This window comes from Nansenia antarctica (genome assembly GCF_963989245.1).
Source record: "Nansenia antarctica genome assembly, chromosome: 11".
NCBI lineage: Eukaryota > Metazoa > Chordata > Actinopteri > Argentiniformes > Microstomatidae > Nansenia > Nansenia antarctica.
Window position 1 is genome coordinate 14,019,564 of NC_137681.1, and position 17,771 is coordinate 14,037,334.

The 17,771-nt window shown below is 45.1% G+C and overlaps 2 protein-coding genes across 2 annotated transcripts in view; both read right to left on the minus strand.

The window, feature by feature from the left end:
- snx29 (sorting nexin 29) overlaps positions 1–12,980 on the minus strand; it is a 71,817-nt gene extending 58,837 nt beyond the window's left edge. The window contains exons 1-13 of the mRNA XM_080542024.1: positions 12,615–12,980; positions 11,697–11,761; positions 11,355–11,407; positions 11,097–11,221; positions 9,356–9,536; positions 9,112–9,182; positions 8,479–8,736; positions 7,746–8,118; positions 7,412–7,536; positions 7,172–7,268; positions 6,989–7,071; positions 5,168–5,231; positions 4,840–4,968 (exon numbers count right to left, since the gene is read on the minus strand). Of these exons, the coding sequence (XP_080398150.1) occupies positions 4,840–4,968; positions 5,168–5,231; positions 6,989–7,071; positions 7,172–7,268; positions 7,412–7,536; positions 7,746–8,118; positions 8,479–8,736; positions 9,112–9,182; positions 9,356–9,536; positions 11,097–11,221; positions 11,355–11,407; positions 11,697–11,761; positions 12,615–12,621 (1,631 nt within the window). The 5' untranslated portion in view covers positions 12,622–12,980. The remainder of the gene's footprint in view (positions 1–4,839; positions 4,969–5,167; positions 5,232–6,988; positions 7,072–7,171; positions 7,269–7,411; positions 7,537–7,745; positions 8,119–8,478; positions 8,737–9,111; positions 9,183–9,355; positions 9,537–11,096; positions 11,222–11,354; positions 11,408–11,696; positions 11,762–12,614) is intronic.
- Positions 12,981–13,461: 481 nt separating this feature from the next.
- Positions 13,462–16,887, minus strand: tnfrsf17 (TNF receptor superfamily member 17). The gene is made up of 3 exons (XM_080541605.1): positions 15,393–16,887; positions 14,459–14,602; positions 13,462–13,744 (listed from the first exon to the last, which is right to left on the minus strand). The coding sequence occupies exons 1-3, from the start codon at positions 15,508–15,510 to the stop codon at positions 13,467–13,469; spliced, it is 540 nt and encodes a 179-aa protein (XP_080397731.1). The 5' UTR covers positions 15,511–16,887; the 3' UTR covers positions 13,462–13,466.
- Between the last annotated feature and the right edge of the window lie 884 nt (positions 16,888–17,771).

The following is a 17,771-nucleotide window of genomic DNA, read 5'->3' on the forward strand; positions in this document are numbered from 1 at the left end:
TTTGTTTGCAACCATGCTTAGATAGGTCCAGAATCTTATACTGTATGTATCAGAGATGGTTGGTGGAGGTAGAAATTGGAGGATGGGCTCATTGTAATTGGAAGGATTTCATTCCTTGCATAAGACCCCGTCCTCCGATTTCTACCTCCACCAACATCCACTGGTATCTACAGTGGCAAAAAAAGGTATGTGAACCCTTTGGAATGACTTGGTTTTCTGAATTTAATTGGTCATAGAATGTGATCTGATCTTCATCTAAGTCACAAGTACAGACAAACACAATGTGCTTAAGCTAATAAACACACAAACAATTATAATGTTTCATGTCTTTATTGAACACACCCATTGAACATTCACAAAAGAAATCCTGGTCGAACCTCCTTTGGCAGCAATAACCTCAAGCAAGCCCTTCCAGTAGCTGCGGATCAGACTTGCACCACGTTCACCAGGAATTTTGGACCATTCTTCCTTACAGAACTGCTTCAGCTCAGCCATATTCTTAGGATGTCTGGTGTTAACGGCTCTCTTTAGGTCATTCCACAGCATCTCTATCGGGTTACGGTCTGGGTCACTCCAAAAGGTGGATTTTCTTCTTTTTTTTTCCTTTTTTAAAAAAAAAATCATGTTGCTCCCTCCACCGTATTTCACTGTTGGGATGATGTTTTCATGTTGGCATGCGGTAATCTTTTTACTCCATACGTAGTGCTGCGTGTTCTTCCCGAACAATTCAACCTTACTTTCATCAGTCCCCAAAATAATTTCCCAGTATCGTTGTGGACCTTACCCTGTCCCGCGGTCCTCCGACTCATAAGGTAGGCAATCAGCTCGACCTTGTCTTCACCAGATCCTCCCATACCGCCAACCTTACTGTTACCCCTCTTCCGGTTTCTGATCATCACTTTGTATCCTCCTCCCTCCCACCCAAATCCACCTCTTCCCAGTCAGTCGCTAACCACTTTGTAGCCTCTCATTGCAACTTACGTCCCCTCTCCCCCATCACCCTCTCTTCCTCTATCTTATCCTCCCTACCCTCTGTTGAATCCTTCTCCCTTCCATCCACCGATTCAGCATCCTCCACCCTCCTGTCTGCTCTCTCCTCATCCTTCGACGCCCTCTGTCCACTGACCTTGAAACCAGCACAATCCTCTCCACATGCTCCTTGGCTCTCTGAAACCCTACATTCTTGTAGAATAGAGCTCAGGGCAGCTGAGAGGAGATGGAGGAAAAAGGTTTCGGTCGTCAGGGTGGACGGTTTTTCCTCCATCTCCTCTCAGCTGCCCTGAGCTCTATTCTACAAGAATGTAGGGTTTCAGTTCTCCGACTACGCCTCCTCTGCATCATCTGCTAAAGCGTCCTACTACCATTCCAAAATACAATCTTCTGCCTCTAATCCTAGGAAACTGTTCCACATTTTCCACACTCCTCAACACACCTCCTCCCCCTCCTTGTTCCTCCCTGTCTGCCGATGACTTTGTCACCTACATTGAAAAAAGGATTGATGACATTAGTCATTAGACATTAGCTCTCCTCTTCCCACCAACACTGCTAACACACCTTCCAGACCCTCTGCACGACACTCGGTCTCTGGCTTATCATCTCTTTCCCCCCTCTCCCCTGATGATATTCTTACACTGATCACATCTAAGCGGGCAACCACCTGCCCTCTCGATCCCATCCCCTCCCCTCTTCTCCAATCAATTTCCAATTACATCCTTCCTTTCTTTCTTTACCACCGTAATCATCGCCTCCTTATCCACAGGATCTGTCCCGGCTGCCTTCAAGATAGCCAGAGTCAAGCCTCTCCTCAAGAAACCAACCCTTGACCCGTCTTCTGTCCACAACTACAGACCGGTATCCCTTCTCTCCTTCCCTTCTAAAACCCTAAACGACTGACTGAATATGAGCTAGCGTACTTTTCCTATTTCGACTGGTGGATTGATGATTCAATTACTTCACTTAGTCAAATTTATTGATTGTAAGTCACTTTGGAATAAGATGTCTGCTAAATGACAAAAATGTAAATACATCAGCAGATGCTTCTTGTGAATAGCAAACTCAAAATGTTTGAGTGTTTTTTATAAGTCAATGTATCTCTAACACCCACCTCCAATATCGTTTCATTGATTGAATTCCAGGTTTGCTAACTCCTGCCGCCAATTAGCTTCAGTAGAAGTCATTAGCCTAGGGGTTTTTCGAATTATATATATCATATACATATATTGAATGATATATTCAACATCGACAAGAACAATACAATCATTTGTGTTATTAGTTAAAACAGATTGTGTTAGTTAATTATTGTAACATAGATGAAGATCAGACCATATTTTAAGACACATCTATAGATAAATGCAGATAATTCCAATGGGTTCATTAACTTTTTCTTGCCACTTACAATGACCCCATCCTCCGATTTCTACCGCCACCAACATCCACTGGTATCTATACTGTAGTACAAACAGAAGGTTCTAGATCATTTAACACTCAGAGGGCGTATTCAATACGTGTATGCCTAGGAGGACAGTGATTTCAGACCAAATAGGTAAATGGGGACCGCAGAGATATTCCAGACAGTTAATTCTCTAGAGTGCAATTTAGAGGATCAACAGAACCCAACAGTGCTTTCACAGGATGTTTTGAGTGTTTTTACTAAGACTTTTCCTCACTGCCCAGAGCACAGTAAACAGAGCATAAGGTTGTTAAGTCTGGAGGAAACTTCCATTTTAAAAGAGCCCCTTTGTGAGAGAAGTATAACTGATTTCACAAAACGGCAAAACAATTAGGATCCTCTCCATAATTGAGCCATCCAAATTGCATGCCTCTCTCTCTCTCCCTCTTTAGAGAACGTCAATATCTTTACCTTATTTACATTTTTGACATTTAGCAGACGCCTTTATCCAAAGCGACTTACATCAAATACATTTTGTCTAAGTAAGTGAATCATCTATGCACCAGTCATCGCAAGAAAAGTAATCTATGCTAGGGCCAGGGGCCATTGGCAGTCATAAGTAGATTTGAAGAATTTTATTTTTAATATACAGTAGAGAAACTGAACAGGGGGATGTGGAGGTTTCATGAGGGACAGTTAAGGTGTAGCTTGAGGAAACTCTGCAGTCCTGACAGCGGCGGGGAGCTCGTTCCATCAGCGGGGTGCCAGGACTGTAAAAAGCCGCGACCGGGTAGTGCGACTGCTGCAACCCTGTAAAGGTGATGGTGCCAGTCAACCAGCAGAGGTGGAGGAGCGGGCAGGTATATGGGGGCTGACCATTGTTTGCATGTAGGAAGGGGCAGTTCCCTTTGCCGCCAGGTAAGCGAGCACAAGGGACTTGAATCTAATGCGAGCTGCTATCGGGAGCCAGTGAAGGGTGCGGAGGAGAGAGGTGACATGGGAGAATTTGGGAGGTTGAATACCAGACAGGCAGTAGCATTCTGGATGAGCTTAACAACCTTCAAGAAACACACACTGCCAACTAAGAAAACAGCATCTCTCTTTTTCTCTGTGTGTGTTTCCAAGCAGCCACCCACCCACTGACGAAGGACCACTTCCTTGCCTAAGCCCACTCCCCTGGCTTCCTTCCAGTCTGCCTGCTCGCCTGCGTGAGAATCACTTTCTGCTTCCACTAACGTCACTGGGACAGCGAGGCTGGGAATGCATGCTGGTTGGGAGTGTGTGTGTCTGTGTGTGTGCGAGTGTGTGTGTGTGTGTGTGTGTGTGTGTTTGTGTCCGTGTGTGTCTGTATGTGTGTGTGTGTGTGTATGTGTGTGTGTGTGCGTGTGTGTGTGTGTGTGTGTGTGTGCGTGTGCGTGTGCGTGTGTGCGTGTCTGTACGTCTAAGAAAGTGCTGCTCAGTGTGGGGCCCACTTCTTCGCCAGTGCCTACTTAGCTCTGGAGAATCAATGCAGTCCAATCTATGGGAGCGCCTCAGCTTCCCTCCACTCTGCTTTGTTAGACGCACCGCTGGTGAGGGGCTTACCAGCTCCCCTGGTATTTATAGCCTCTATTGATCTGGCCAGATTTGGTTGGAGGATAACACTTGAGACTTGAGTGGTTGGTGCTGCCTGTTGGGTTCGGGGATGCAGAGGGAAATTGGCTGAGACACACTTCATGAGTGCACATTGCGACCAATTTGGCTGATGCACTTACCCAAATACTTAAGACACACACAGAGACACAGAAACAGACAGAGACGCACAAAGATGCACGCACGCATACACACGCGCACACACACACACACCCACCCACCCACACCCCCAAGCAAATCAGGACAGTGGAGGAAAATAATTGGTGCAGACGTCACTGTCTGGGTCACGATGGCCCGAGATATGAAGTATATATCATATCTCGGGCCATCGTGACCCAGACAAACTTGAAAGGGAAGAGAAAACCACTTCAGCACTACACATGAAAAAAGCATTACCAAGACCCTGCTGAGTGGACGAGTATGGCTCCATTCAATGGTCCCAGGTTCTGCTTGCTGTTACTGACATACGGTACATGAGCTAAAATGACATTTCTATTAAACCCCATATCCCAGTGAGTCACAGCCCCTTCAAGAGTCTTAAACATCCTTGCTAGAGTCTGATTCATCCTCCACTGGGGTGTCTGTTAAGTGCTCCTTTTTTTGTATGGTTGAGCCTCACAAGGCTAAAGCTGGGATTCAACCTATTGCAAATAGTGGCTTTTTTTCCGCATTGCACTTCCGAAAGGGCGACACAGAGGGACATTTTCAGCAAAAGCTTTAATATCAAACTTCATCTTTCAACACTGGTTCTGCCAAAAGAACCATCTGATCCCCCCCCCCCCCCCACCCCCACCCCCACGCCCCGGAGCGCTACCCACCTGGCCAGAGCTTGGACCTTGGCAGTGTGTCTCTCCTCCAGCTCCTCCAGCCGTCGCCTCAGGGTGTCTGTCTCCTGTCTCAGCCCAGCAGAGTGCTCCATCTCCCCGTCCATGAGGCTGCGCAGGGACCTGGGCCACAGCAGAGGACAACAACGTACCGTCGGTCTAAAATAACACCACCACAGCACCCATCCCATCAATCCCATTCTGTTCTTGAAAAAGGAGGTTCCCGGGAGAAACTTGGCGAGAAGGGCTAGCCAAGTCTTATTTAACATGGTTACGGGTTACATGAGTAAAGGTCTTTAAGGAAAAAGCCAGATGAACTCACGTGTTCTGCTCCTCCAGGTCATCCTTCCTGTTCATCATGGCAACGATGGCTTGGCGAAGCTCAACTGGAGAAAATAAATAATTACAAATGTAGATTAAAAAAAAAAAACTACAGTATATACTGTAGTATATGTATGTATAACATAAGACATATATATGCATGGTTGTGCTATTCATTGCATTGACAATCCATTCCATATCCACTCTAGACTACAATGCAACCTCCAACCTAGGCACAGTCTGTCCTGCATGTGACATGCACACAGTTCCACAGCACACAATTAGCACTGCATTCACATGCTGGATAATAAGGTTATGCAGAAGAGGGTGTGCAACACCAAACTGTTGTTAACAGCCTCATTGAAGAGGTGAAGGGGAGGATGATGATGATGACGATAAGGAGGTAGAGTAGAGGAGGAAGCAGCCCATTGTCTCCAGAGCTCCAATCCACACATCAGTAATCCAGAAATAAACGTGACCTTTAGTCCAACCACGCGTTCACCGCAGGAGGGGGGCGACCAATGATCCATTAGGGAGCACTGGAGAGGCACCCCTCGGTCTTACTGCTGATAGGTATGACAAATGACAGTGTGTGTGTGTGTGTGTGTGTGTGTGTGGGGGGGGGGGGGGGGGGGGGGGGGGGGCATTTGCAACACACTATAGGCTGACAGGAATATGAAACGCTCAACATTTCCAAAACATGTAGTTGTACTTAAATAACATATATTATGTTGCTATGAACTGCACTGGGCATGTCCTGACCTCATGGTGTGAGCGGTAACGAAGCAGAATTGGACGCTCCAGCCTTCTGGAAACTCACTTTGCACTCCTGTCAAAACGTGCCCACTCAGCTCCAGTTACATGCCATGACATGCACAGGCACACAGGCATGACACACACACACACACACACACACACACACACAGCTCATCTGATGAGAGTTGCTCCTCTCGTGTGTCTTTGACTATAATGTCCTATCGTGGGACAGTGAGACGTGACTGCTGTGCTCACACAGATATAGATAGACACATTTATACCGCAGGTCGTAATGCCTAGTTCTGATTTAGTGCCTATATACGATTTTTTTGAACGCCTGCTTACATCTACTTTTTAAAATGACCCATATCCAATACCTGTGCTTACACTTGTAACACTTGAAACGTCCCGCATGCGTACATGCTTCGGTTACCGAAAACGAAAGTAAACAGACAGCTGGCACTTGCAATGGACGCAAACGAGACAGAAATTATAATCCCTTTTATATTTATTATAACATAAAGCCATTGCATTCCGAAGTATGTTTAGAGGTCTGCAAAATATTGTGCACATTTTAAGGCGGAGAAGAAAGAGGACTTCACTGTTGAAGTGAGTGAAACTCACGTCGTAGTTTCAATGACGTGCAAATCGGAATTGAGAGTTACATGCGACCTGCCTGGGTAGATCAAAATGACACATCAGATTTGTATCTGATTGAGGTCGGTATGAGATTGAGACCTGAATCGGATCTGAGAACATCAGATTCAATGTGCTTTTTTACTGGTTACACGTACATGTTACATATCCAATCTGTGCCACTTGGGAGCAAAAATTCGGAATAGTGTCACTTCTACCTGGCGGTGTAAACGCAGCCCAAGAGACTGAGAGAGACGTGTTACAGTTCTGGATGGCATACAGGCTTTTTCAATCCCACTTCTCCTTCTCAGTGGTAGGAGCTTTTGTTATCCAGTTAAACTGCATATCAGTAGAACACCAATAATGAATCAACAGTGCCATCTGGTGGATATCATCTGTGTCAGACAGGAAGGACATGACGTCTACTCACCCACTGTCATGGACTCTGGCAATCCTGGGGTGGGCAGCACACTGGAGAGAGGTGCACTCTGGGCCGGCGGGCTGGACTCCATACTGGGAAAGATCAGAGAAGGAGAGGGTTGATATCTCTGACCAATAACAAACCCCCTCCGTGTGCAATATTTTTTTATGTTAAAATGGCACGGCGGCGTACTTGAACTGCAGGTGGGATCTGGTCGTCTCACAGTCGCCCACAAACCCTGTGGTATTCCTCTGGAGGGGAAATGCAACGGTGTCTTCAACGGAGCTGACTGAAACAAAATGAAAGTGGAAAACAAATGAGACATGGCATATTGAATGCTACAGAATTCTGAATCTGTAGCTCAGGGGTCAGTTTCCTGAAAGCTCGGTAGCATGAAGATCATTTCTCGTCATTGCCAACCGTGCAGCCCACCTGGCTGAGGGTAGAAGTCACTGGAGGCCACAGGGATGAGAATGTCTGTTGTTGAGCTGTCATTATCATTCATCGCCTGCGAAGGGCTCCACGTAGACACACTGGAGAGGCTCCCCACCACCACTCTGTGGGAAAACAAACAAACGACACAGACACAGACATACACACAGACACACAGACACACAGACACACAGACACACACACACACACGTCAGGAGTGATTGACTAACTAAGCCTAAGGAGCACAAGGTACTGACTACAACAATGAAAGGTAACTTAATCGCCAGCTCTTGGACAGTTGAGTATGACTGAGTGTTCTATGAATGGTACTCACTGATCAGCGCGGGCCCTCTCCTCCTGTGTCTCTGGCCTGCTCTTGTACACCTCCCCCTCTTCTTCCTCCTCATCTTCCTCATTATCAATACTTTTGGTGTCCAGTGGAGCTCTGGGGAGCGGGGACCCGGCCCAGCTCACGATCCCCTGCTCAGCCAGCCCGTTCTGGGCAGGCGAGAGGGAGAAGGCTGGCCCCAGTGGGTCTATGCCCTCCTCCAGACTCCCCTGAGGAGCAGGGACACTCTTCCTCAGACTCTTGCCCGCCTCCTCCTCCATCTCCTCCTCATCCTCCGCTCCTCCATCCAAGTCGTCATCGAAGGAGATGATGTTGGTGATTTTCTTTTTCCTGCGTCGCTCCTTTCTTAGGCCCGAGTCTGGAGAAAGGAGAGTACATGGAGGCTATGGTCAGTTCTATTACGGACAGGGTTGCAAAATTCCCGTAGGTTTGGGAAACTTTCCGATAATTTCCCAAGTTTCCCTAACTTGGAAATTACTGAACAGCTGAACAGGAATGAGCAGGGGTAGGAGAGGGAGGGGACAACTATATACCAACAGATATGAGCCCACAGTTGATGAAATGACCCAGTTAAAATAGCCATGGCTTCAGTTCTTAAATGGAGATTTTGATATTGATTTTTGTACAAAGCGCTGGATGCCAGTTGGTGTAAGGTACTTATGTTCCATCGGAAATCAATCAATTAATCTGCATCAGAGGTGTAGTAACCCCTCCATACCAGCAGAGGAGCTGCGTGGGAGTACAGGTAGTGGGTCTGAGGAGCCGTCGGTGCGTGGGGTGAAGCCTGGCACCACAGCGGTGGCGGTGCTGATCTCTCTGAGCAGGGTAGTGACCCCCTGGGTGGACTCCTTCCACAGACTCTCGATGCCCTGGGTGGACTCCTTCAGCAGGTAGGACACGGAGGAGCCACCTGCCCGGGTCACACCGTTCAGGTCTGTGTTGTCAATGTTGATGGCAAACAAGATGGAGTTCAGCCCTGTAGGTAGAGGAAGGAGAGCGGATCAGCAGAACGGAACAGAACAGTAGACTGTTCAGTACAGGACTTCCTTTGTTGCCATGTCATGCCCTTTGGCCAGGTCATCGATTTTGGTTCTCAATTTACTTATCTAGTTAAGTAGAGATTAAATAAATACATAGAAATAAAACACAGGAGAATTACCCATCACTGACACATCAGGTTTACCATAGAACATTATGGGCCGGTTTCACAGACAAGGCATAAGCCTAGTCCTGGACTAAATCACACTTTCAATGTAAAATCTCCATTGAAGATGCTTTTCAGTCTAGAATTAGGCTTAAGCCTTGTCTGTGAAACCACCCCTTTTACCACATTCATCTGAGACATATTCACCTGCAGCCATGGTGGGGATCATGCTCGCCCTCTCCTCATCCAGAATGAATGCCCAGTCTTCATAGAAGGCCCTAGAAAATTACACAGACAAACACAACATGAGATACAACAGATATGGCCATACACGTATGTATAACGAGACTCACACTCACACTCACACTCACACTCACACTCACTCTCACTCTCACTCTCACTCTCACTCTCACTCTCACTCTCACTCTCACACACACACACACACACACACCCGAGGCGCATGCGGTCTGCGAGCAGCGTGTGTAGGTAGCGTTCTAGCGAGTGTTCGTTGAGGGCACAGCGGAGCCAGGCGCGGCCCCGGCCCAGCTCAGAGGAGATGTGACGCAGGGAGTAGAAGCGCTGCAGCTCGTGGCGGTTCAGATGCTCCTTCACATAGAACCAGAAGGTCAGCTCTGAGAGAGAGAGAGAGAGAGAGAGAGAGAGAGAGAGAGAGAGAGAGAGAGAGAGAGAGAGAGAGAGAGAGAGGCATGATTACACATCCATGGGCTTGATCTATACAGGTTTTGCCCATCTCTACATTGGCTTGTATCCATACTGAGTCAGTCCCCTGATCAGTATGAAAAGGCTTAGAACTCCTTGAGATAGAATGTGTGATCCAAAGAGGCAATTATCATCCCATGTCAAAGAGCAACGTTCCAAGTCAGAAAGCAGGCAGTAGAATCTAAAAGGATAAGGATTAAAGATTTAAAAAGTCTTATTTATCCCCAGACTAATTAGCAGTTTCACACCGAATGTTTCTCCCTTTGTCATGAAGGCTGCAGCAACCCTCACCTCACAACATCTAGTGACAACGTACACATACCTATAAGCCAACCGTTTTCACAATTTCCACCATGTAACCTTCAACTTGCACAACAGTTTGAGAGTTTGTTGGTCTGCAAGATTTCAAGAGCACGGTAATTAAGGCGGACGTGTGCTAGGAAGTCACTGTGACAGACAAACGCTATTTCAGTCTGTGGCACTGGGCTCTTTTAGGCTTCATTAGGGGGAGCGGACAGCCTAAATGAACACCTACCATCCTAGCTATCATCACCAGTGCCTTGTTAACTCTGAAAGGAGGGGGCAGGGGAGAGTCCCAAGGACTGGGAGATAAAGCCCAAAAAGTTTCATCTTAGGGAATACATAAAAGTAAAAAACCTATAATTGACATAATATTATATTATATAACATCTGACAAAGTTTCGACAACTTGTACAGCCAGGTATGAACAACAGGCTAAAGAAGGCGACTGGAACATCAACAATTAGCATGGAATTGCTAATTGCTCCGATATCTGTCCCTGTATCAAATGAACCCTTCTACTTTTAAGAGTGCAAAACCACAGCAGGTGTAAGGTTGACCTACGAGAGAGAGAGAGAGAGAGAGAGAGAGAGAGAGAGAGAGAGAGAGAGAGAGAGAGAGAGAGAGAGAGAGAGAGAGATAAAAGGGGAGATAGAGAGCATTCACTTCACCGACCAGTCAAGCTCACAATAGAAAGAGAGAGAGATAAATTGAGAGGGAGGATTTCCCTTTCATGCAATTTTTGACTATACCTCTTGCATAACTGTCTAGTTTCACAGCCAGTATCAGCACCTGGTATCAATATGTGGGTTTTTATAGCATCTGTTTCCTGTGTGGACAGAACCATGGGCGTTCTCTCATAGTGAAGTCAGTATTGAAGTGAGCCCCCGGGCTATTAATGGTCTGCAGCATGGGGGTGTTACTACCCTAAAAGCTCTGAACCGGTCCTGAAAGGCTCCTGTGTTTTGCGTGGGCATGACATGATGTCACTGATGTGATTCATAACACAAATCAACGGTGTCAGACGGTCTCTCCATAGACCTAAGAGAGTTGTCCTTCTTGGTCTATGATGCAGGGGTTCCCAAACCTTTCTTTTGCATCTTGCCTTTTTTAAATCAAACAGGTCTTGGAGGAGTACGGTACTTGGTAGTGGGTAGTGCCATGCTGTGTACCTGCTTCGGTCTTGCTGGTGAAGCCTGCGGCCTGCTTTATGGCAGCGGCCGTGAGAGCCAGGCCTCTGCTCTTCTTCAGGCCATGTTGGAGCACAGCCTCAAACTGGGCACACAGACAGATCACCCTGCAGGGAATGAGACACACACATTACACATGGAAAATTCTCTCTCTCTCTCTCTCTCACACACACACACACACACACACACACACACACACATACACACACACGGTTGTGGAGTACGGAGGCACATTGTTACCTGCTGTCTGTGTCCGAGGCTATCTCCTTTCGTCCTCCAAAGCGGATTTGGCACTGGAAAGATACATTTCAGGAATATGAGAACTATAATGAATTAACTTCCTCAAAGTGAGCCTGTCATACAGGAAGTCTACACTAATCAGATGGGGAATACCACAATGGAAACTACCTATGATCAGCCACCAGAGTGAGAGCATAGCACACAACACGTCTTAACCCTAAAGAGCACTGTAATAATCCACACATTATTATAGTATGTCATGGTGACTATGATACTCATATCTGGCGGCCAGTCACATGGCTTAATCAAGCTGCTTGTTAGGCTTGTTGTAGAATCACTCACCTGTTTGACAGCATCCAGCAGCCTCTCCAGGAGGTGTTGTCTCTTCGTGTTATTCTGATGAGGGCCTGATTATTGGAAGAAGGAGGTCTGTTACACCCAAGGTCTGAGGTCTGTTACACCCAAGGAGGTCCGATACACCCAAGCTTAACTCTGTTTGTATCACAGAGGTGCATTGTGCACACTTTCGGTTCATCGTGTTTAAAACGTGAATGTGTAAGATGGTATGATGATGGTCAAGAAAGAGAAAAACATTTAAATCATATGAATCTTTATTCTAGTGGGTAGAGGGACAAAACCAAATAACATTGTGTTTAAAAACAACTTGACTAGTGAACTCTATACTGTCGTGGGTTTACTAACATTGTCATTGAAAACGATCTTGGAGAGGAAGGATGTGGAAGGATCTCGATCAGAAGGCAGACATCTCAGTGACTAATCAACAACAGGTTCAATTCAGGACCTCGGATGTCATGCAGACAGTAGGCTAATTCGACATGCATGGAAGATTCAACACGATTCAGTCAAAACGAAGAGACACCTTTTCAAGTTAGTTCACGCCTGGCTGAACACAGGGGATGAATTGACATTTCGTGAGCTTAGAATGATACGGTTCTATCTCCGTCTAGGGCAGTTCAGAGATATTGAGCGTCAAAGTTTTCACATTCCATTATGTTTTGTGAGATGGAACCTTTGTATTTTATGAATTACTAACTCAAAAATGTCAACATTTAAAAAATAACACCACACAGGCATTAATAAACACCTAATGGATCAGATTATGTAAAAAAAAACTCATTTTTTTACAAAAATTGAGATAGAACCTTATAATTCTAACGTCACGATTTGCCCTCCTCAGTCTACGCAAATCAGACACAAGTGACGTGACACATGTGTATGTCTGTTCATGCCACAACTCACCGTTCATTCTGACAGTCACAGTCTGATAGTGTTGACATGGACACTAGTTCATCATGGCTCTTCACGTCCAAGCTTCCCCGGGTCAATTCAGTGTATATATCCAAATGCATGTAACTATTCACCACATGATGCTGGACAGGTGTCGGTGACTGAGCGCTTGTTAAAATGCAAAACTACAGAGGCCTGGCGAATAGATGTTGATCTGTCGCTAATCAGAGTTACCTCGAGTCACATATGCGGATGCAATGTATGAATCACTAACCCGGCAGCACTCGGTGATTCGTTTAGTGGGCTGTCCTGAATCTGTTCAAACAGATAAGCCTTAATCAAAGGACTTGTTTGTGTGACATCTCTGTCTGTGCCACCGCAAAGCGAAACGGCATAGCTGTGCGAGGTCACATGACAAAGCAACACTGTTGTCACGTGATAGGGCAGCGCTGGGATGCATGATGGGAGCTGTAGTTTATCTACCCCGTTTAGTATTGACTTGGCCTCTCATCCATTGTTTTGTCTTTTGTTTTTTTTAATATGCACTCAATCTTTGACTCTGTTGACAAGTATGTTATCTCTCAGTTTCCTTCGATTTATTTACTTTGTTTCATCATGCCAAAGTAGGCCTACACAGCGTTTTACTATTGTGTGTGTGTGTGTGTGTGCGTGTGTATGTGTGTGTGTGTGTGTGTGTGTGTGTGTGTGTGTGTGTGTGTGTGTGTGTGTGCGTGCGACTATATTGTGTTTAATGTGTGTGTGTGTGTGTGTGTGTGTGTGTGTGTGTGTGTGTGTGTGTGTGTGTGTGTGTGTGTGTGTGTGTGTGTGTGTGTGTGTGTGTGTGCGTGCGTGCGTGTTTTCTTTTCACACTTTAAAGCCAGACCTCCATAAACCCAAAGTATTTTCCTCAGTGTGGATCTCTGAGTGGGTATAGGTCTGTACTGTCTTTGTGGTGACCAATATGGCGGTGCCCTCCTCCGTAGAAGGGACAGGGAGGCTGGAGTTGCACTGAGTCTGGCTGTCCATTCCATCCGCCACAAATGCTCCACTCTTCATGGTGCCACCTCCCCTGTCTTCTGCCTGATCAGTGACATCACAACCCCTCTCCGTTCCGTGACCCTCTGCTCCTGCTGGCCTTGGCGCTGTTAGAGAACATTGACATGAGTTATACATTGTGACACAGACTCTGGGTTTTGTAATGGGTTGTATCAGGGACATTCATTAGGTCTTGTTTAAAGGTTCTAGCTCACTAAAGTGTTCTGGTCTGGATACAAATATAAACAGCTAGTCATTCAGGGGAGGCTGGTGGAGATAGAAATCTGAGAAGAGGCTCATTGTAATGCATGGAATGGAATACGATACTGTATGATAGCAAACACAAACGTTCCTCATTCCATCCCATGCATTACAATGAGCCTGTCCTCAGATTTCTACCTCCACCAGCCTCCCCTGATGTCATTGTATGTCATTGTTCTACAGTATGTTTCATGGTTCTTATGCATGGGCAGCCAAGTTGAAACACTTGAGAGATAGTAGACCATTAATTATCAACTAGAGTGGATCAGAGAAACAGTGGATGAGTGAATCAAGCGCTTTCAAGATCAGTTATCAAATGTGAGGGTATTGTGACATGTTAGGACCGAAAGATAACCTGTCTGATAATAACAACCCATGTCAGCTGGTTGATTACCCATATACCAGGGGAGGCCTGGTGGAGGTAGGAATCGGAGGATGGGCTCATTGTAATGCATGGGATGGAATGAGGATTGGCGTCAAACACACATCCTCCGATTTCTACCTCCAACAGCCTCCACTGACCCATACATAATCTCATTGGTCTGAATGTGCTTTGTTACCTTTTTTCCTAGGGAATGGTCTGCATGTCTTTTTACGCAGCACTTGCAGGAGCAGGAGCAGTGTAGTGAAAGCACACAGGAATATGAACAGCCACACCAGGATCAGGCGGATGTTGTTGGTCTCCGGCGCTTTGCTCTCTGATGCTGAATAGGATCGTCATCACACCAGGGAAAAAGATGAAGGTTGTTTGTTTCTAAGCCAGCAGTTCCCAAACTTGGGGTCAGGACCCCATGTAGTGTCCCCTTCATTTACATTTTTGGCATTTAGCAGACGCTTTTATCCAAAGCGACTTAGGGTCCCCAGAGAAAATCAAACTAACCTCTAGGATTTGATAAATAAGACCCACACGTGTATATTTTGTATAAAGACAAACTTGCATGTTTTGTACCTGTGTAGACTATATTGTGTTTAATGGTTCAAATCCAACCAATGAAAGCATCTTTTAAGCAATTAGAATACACTTGGATGTCATTCGTATGTTACCATATAGCCAACAATGAAGTTGTTGGGGTAACAGGAAAAGACTGATGTCAATTTGGGGTCATGAGATAAAAAAATATTTGGGAACCCCTATCTTCTTACACATTATTACTCACACTGTCTCTCACTTACAGTAGGAGATCATGCACAGATTGTTCATCCACATATCACAGTCAATTAGTCAACCACAAAAAGATAGATGCCAATAATGTCTCTACTACTGTATATTCACATTCACTAAGCCATTTTCATTTCTCAATGCTTACTTACAGAATGAGATATAGCATGGGAATATACTTCAAATCAACATGATTTGTTTGATTCACAGAGGTGGAAGCATTGTACACATGTCAGCTTCATCATGACTTCCACATGCTATGTAAGTAATGTAAACGGTTTGCCTTACTATCTTATACACACAGCCGTACGGTATACTTGTAGCATTGTACTTACGTGGGGCACAGGATGTTTTGCATACCCTAGGTGGTGAGTTGCATCGTAAATAGCAGTGTTTACACTCCTCCACCAGTCCGTCATAGTAGTAGCCTAGAGCACATTGACCCTCCGTCATCACTATGAAAGATGGTAGAATAGTGTCTATATGGAATATGAAATGGTGTGCTTTCCTGTTTCTGGCTGGGGAGATCTTGTGGGCCGAGTTTTAAAAGTGAATTACGAATATGTAAATAATCTCTAATATAGGGGAAGTACCTTTACCGCAGAGAAACTGAGAACTGAGTTGAGATGACATAACAAGAGGAACTACAGACACAGATTTCACCCCAAAAGATAAATGATCACTTTAAAACCTAAAAGAAATAGGGAAACAATTTTGGAGAATATGGAGCATCATCAATCATTTAATATTTGTTAACACAGTATCTTAATGAGTATACGTATTGCTCATGGACAGGACCACAATGCAAGAAGTTCATGATACAGTATGACCAACTCTCTGTTTACCTATACTGTGTAAGCCTATGTAAGCCTCTGCTTTGACAAAGGATTGACAGTAATATGTGCATACATATTATTTACCAATAAATAGTTAATAGGTAAAAGGTGACAATTCACAAGACATGTTTTAGTAGGAAGGAATACATTAAAAGCTACTGTACAAAAGAGTGTGTCACATTTCACTAAATTTCTACAACAATTGAATCAGTTATATTGAAGGATTAATGTTGCCCACATTATATTATCAGAGTTGAATGAAATAGCATTTGAAGAATCTCAATCACTCTTATTAAGTGCTTGGTTTCCATCGTTATAAGCATGTAGGCCCTATGCAACCTAATGTACAAAGTCTATCACTTTATCTATAAGATAAAAAGGCATGTGTATTCTTTCCAGATAAGAAATTGAAGTTGCTTAATCATGACCAGTGAGGCAAATACATGTCTTTTTCCTTCGCATACAAAGGAGAATTGATTCACTTATAGTCTAGCAGGAAGGGCCCTCAGATTTTGAGATACCCCTACCCGAGGTAGAGCAAATGACAACAATGATTTTTCTTATCTTTAGGGTCTCCCATTAATGAAATTGATTGTTGTCAAATTTTATTTTTGGGGAAAATATGTTTTTTGGGTTGTTCTTTAGAGCTACCCCAATCCCTGAAAAAGAGCCAAATTAGACCAGGCCAAATATGGGGAAGGTGACAAAAAAGCCCATAACTTGAGAATGATCACTCCTTTCCTCTTCAGATTTGCTGAGGTATGAACCAGGTGGTTGTCCTACATCACCAAATAGTCAGACAACTATTTACCTAAATAAATACTGAATTATAGTCCTGTAAACTTAGCTTTAGTTTAGACGGAAATTGTACTTTTTGGTGACAGGAACATAGGACTCCATCACTTTTCTCTCATTTATCAGAAAAACAGAAATCCCTGAAAAATATATCATTACTTATAGGCCACTGTCTGATGGAAATACAATTACCCATCAAATCATATTGACAGAGGTTCCCTCTGAAGTTCATTGACATTAGAAGCTGTGGTGTTCCGGTAAATAACTGAAAGAGCAGCTTGCTGAGCAGCGGTATTATTGCCATCCGTTGACCGGGCCCCCTCTGCGTTGGCCCTCCCGCTCCTTCTGAACGAGTTCCTAATTCCGTTGGTGAGACGGTTGGACACTTTCCGGACAACTCCACTGAGTCCTTTGTTCCTTATTTTGATCAAGCCGACGTCATCCTCCAATTCCTCAGGCGGCACCTCGATGTTCCCTGAGTACCAGAATACCCACCAGATCAGGCTGAGGAAGATGAGGACAGCTCCTGCATAGACGAAAAGGTCGTGGCAGAAAAAGTCTGCAAACACTCCAGTCAGCAATATCAGCGCACCAACTATGTCATGAGCAACCGCAAACCAAAAGATGCATTTACAGCGGCCAACTCCCCCATATCTCCTCTCCATGACAGCCTCCGGTATGGTCGACATTTAATGACAACAAAACAGAGGTTGTCGTTGATGTGTCTTAGCCTATTTGATGTAGACCGGTCTATTCTCCAGAAGTGTGGACTGATTGCTACAGTGCTGTGCGCTGACGCACCTTTGGAATAGTGGGACGCAGAGCGAGGTCCAGTAGGGTACAGAGAGAGAGACGCAATTGTTCAAAGTCCAATAACCTTGGTGCTCATCAGCTTGCTGAAGCATCATGTGGACAGTTTATCAGATAAGATAATAAGAGTCAACTTGATTGTCATTGAACAGAGCACTGACTGTCTGTGTGAGACAACGAAATGTAGTTCGCGCACACGTCTCCCCGTAGGGAAAACACACATAGGCCTACTGTACTATACTGTTACATAATGTACATAAACCTTAACTGTAC

Bases quoted from the DNA above. Each gene is read 5' to 3' on its own strand.
- tnfrsf17 (XM_080541605.1), bottom strand. From the start codon at position 15,510: ATGACGGAGGGTCAATGTGCTCTAGGCTACTACTATGACGGACTGGTG. The intron at 14,603-15,392 runs GTAAGTACAATG...GATCCTATTCAG, and splicing joins CAAAACATCCTGTGCCCCAC to CATCAGAGAGCAAAGCGCCG. The intron at 13,745-14,458 runs GTAACAAAGCAC...GTTCTCTAACAG, and splicing joins ACCATTCCCTAGGAAAAAAG to CGCCAAGGCCAGCAGGAGCA.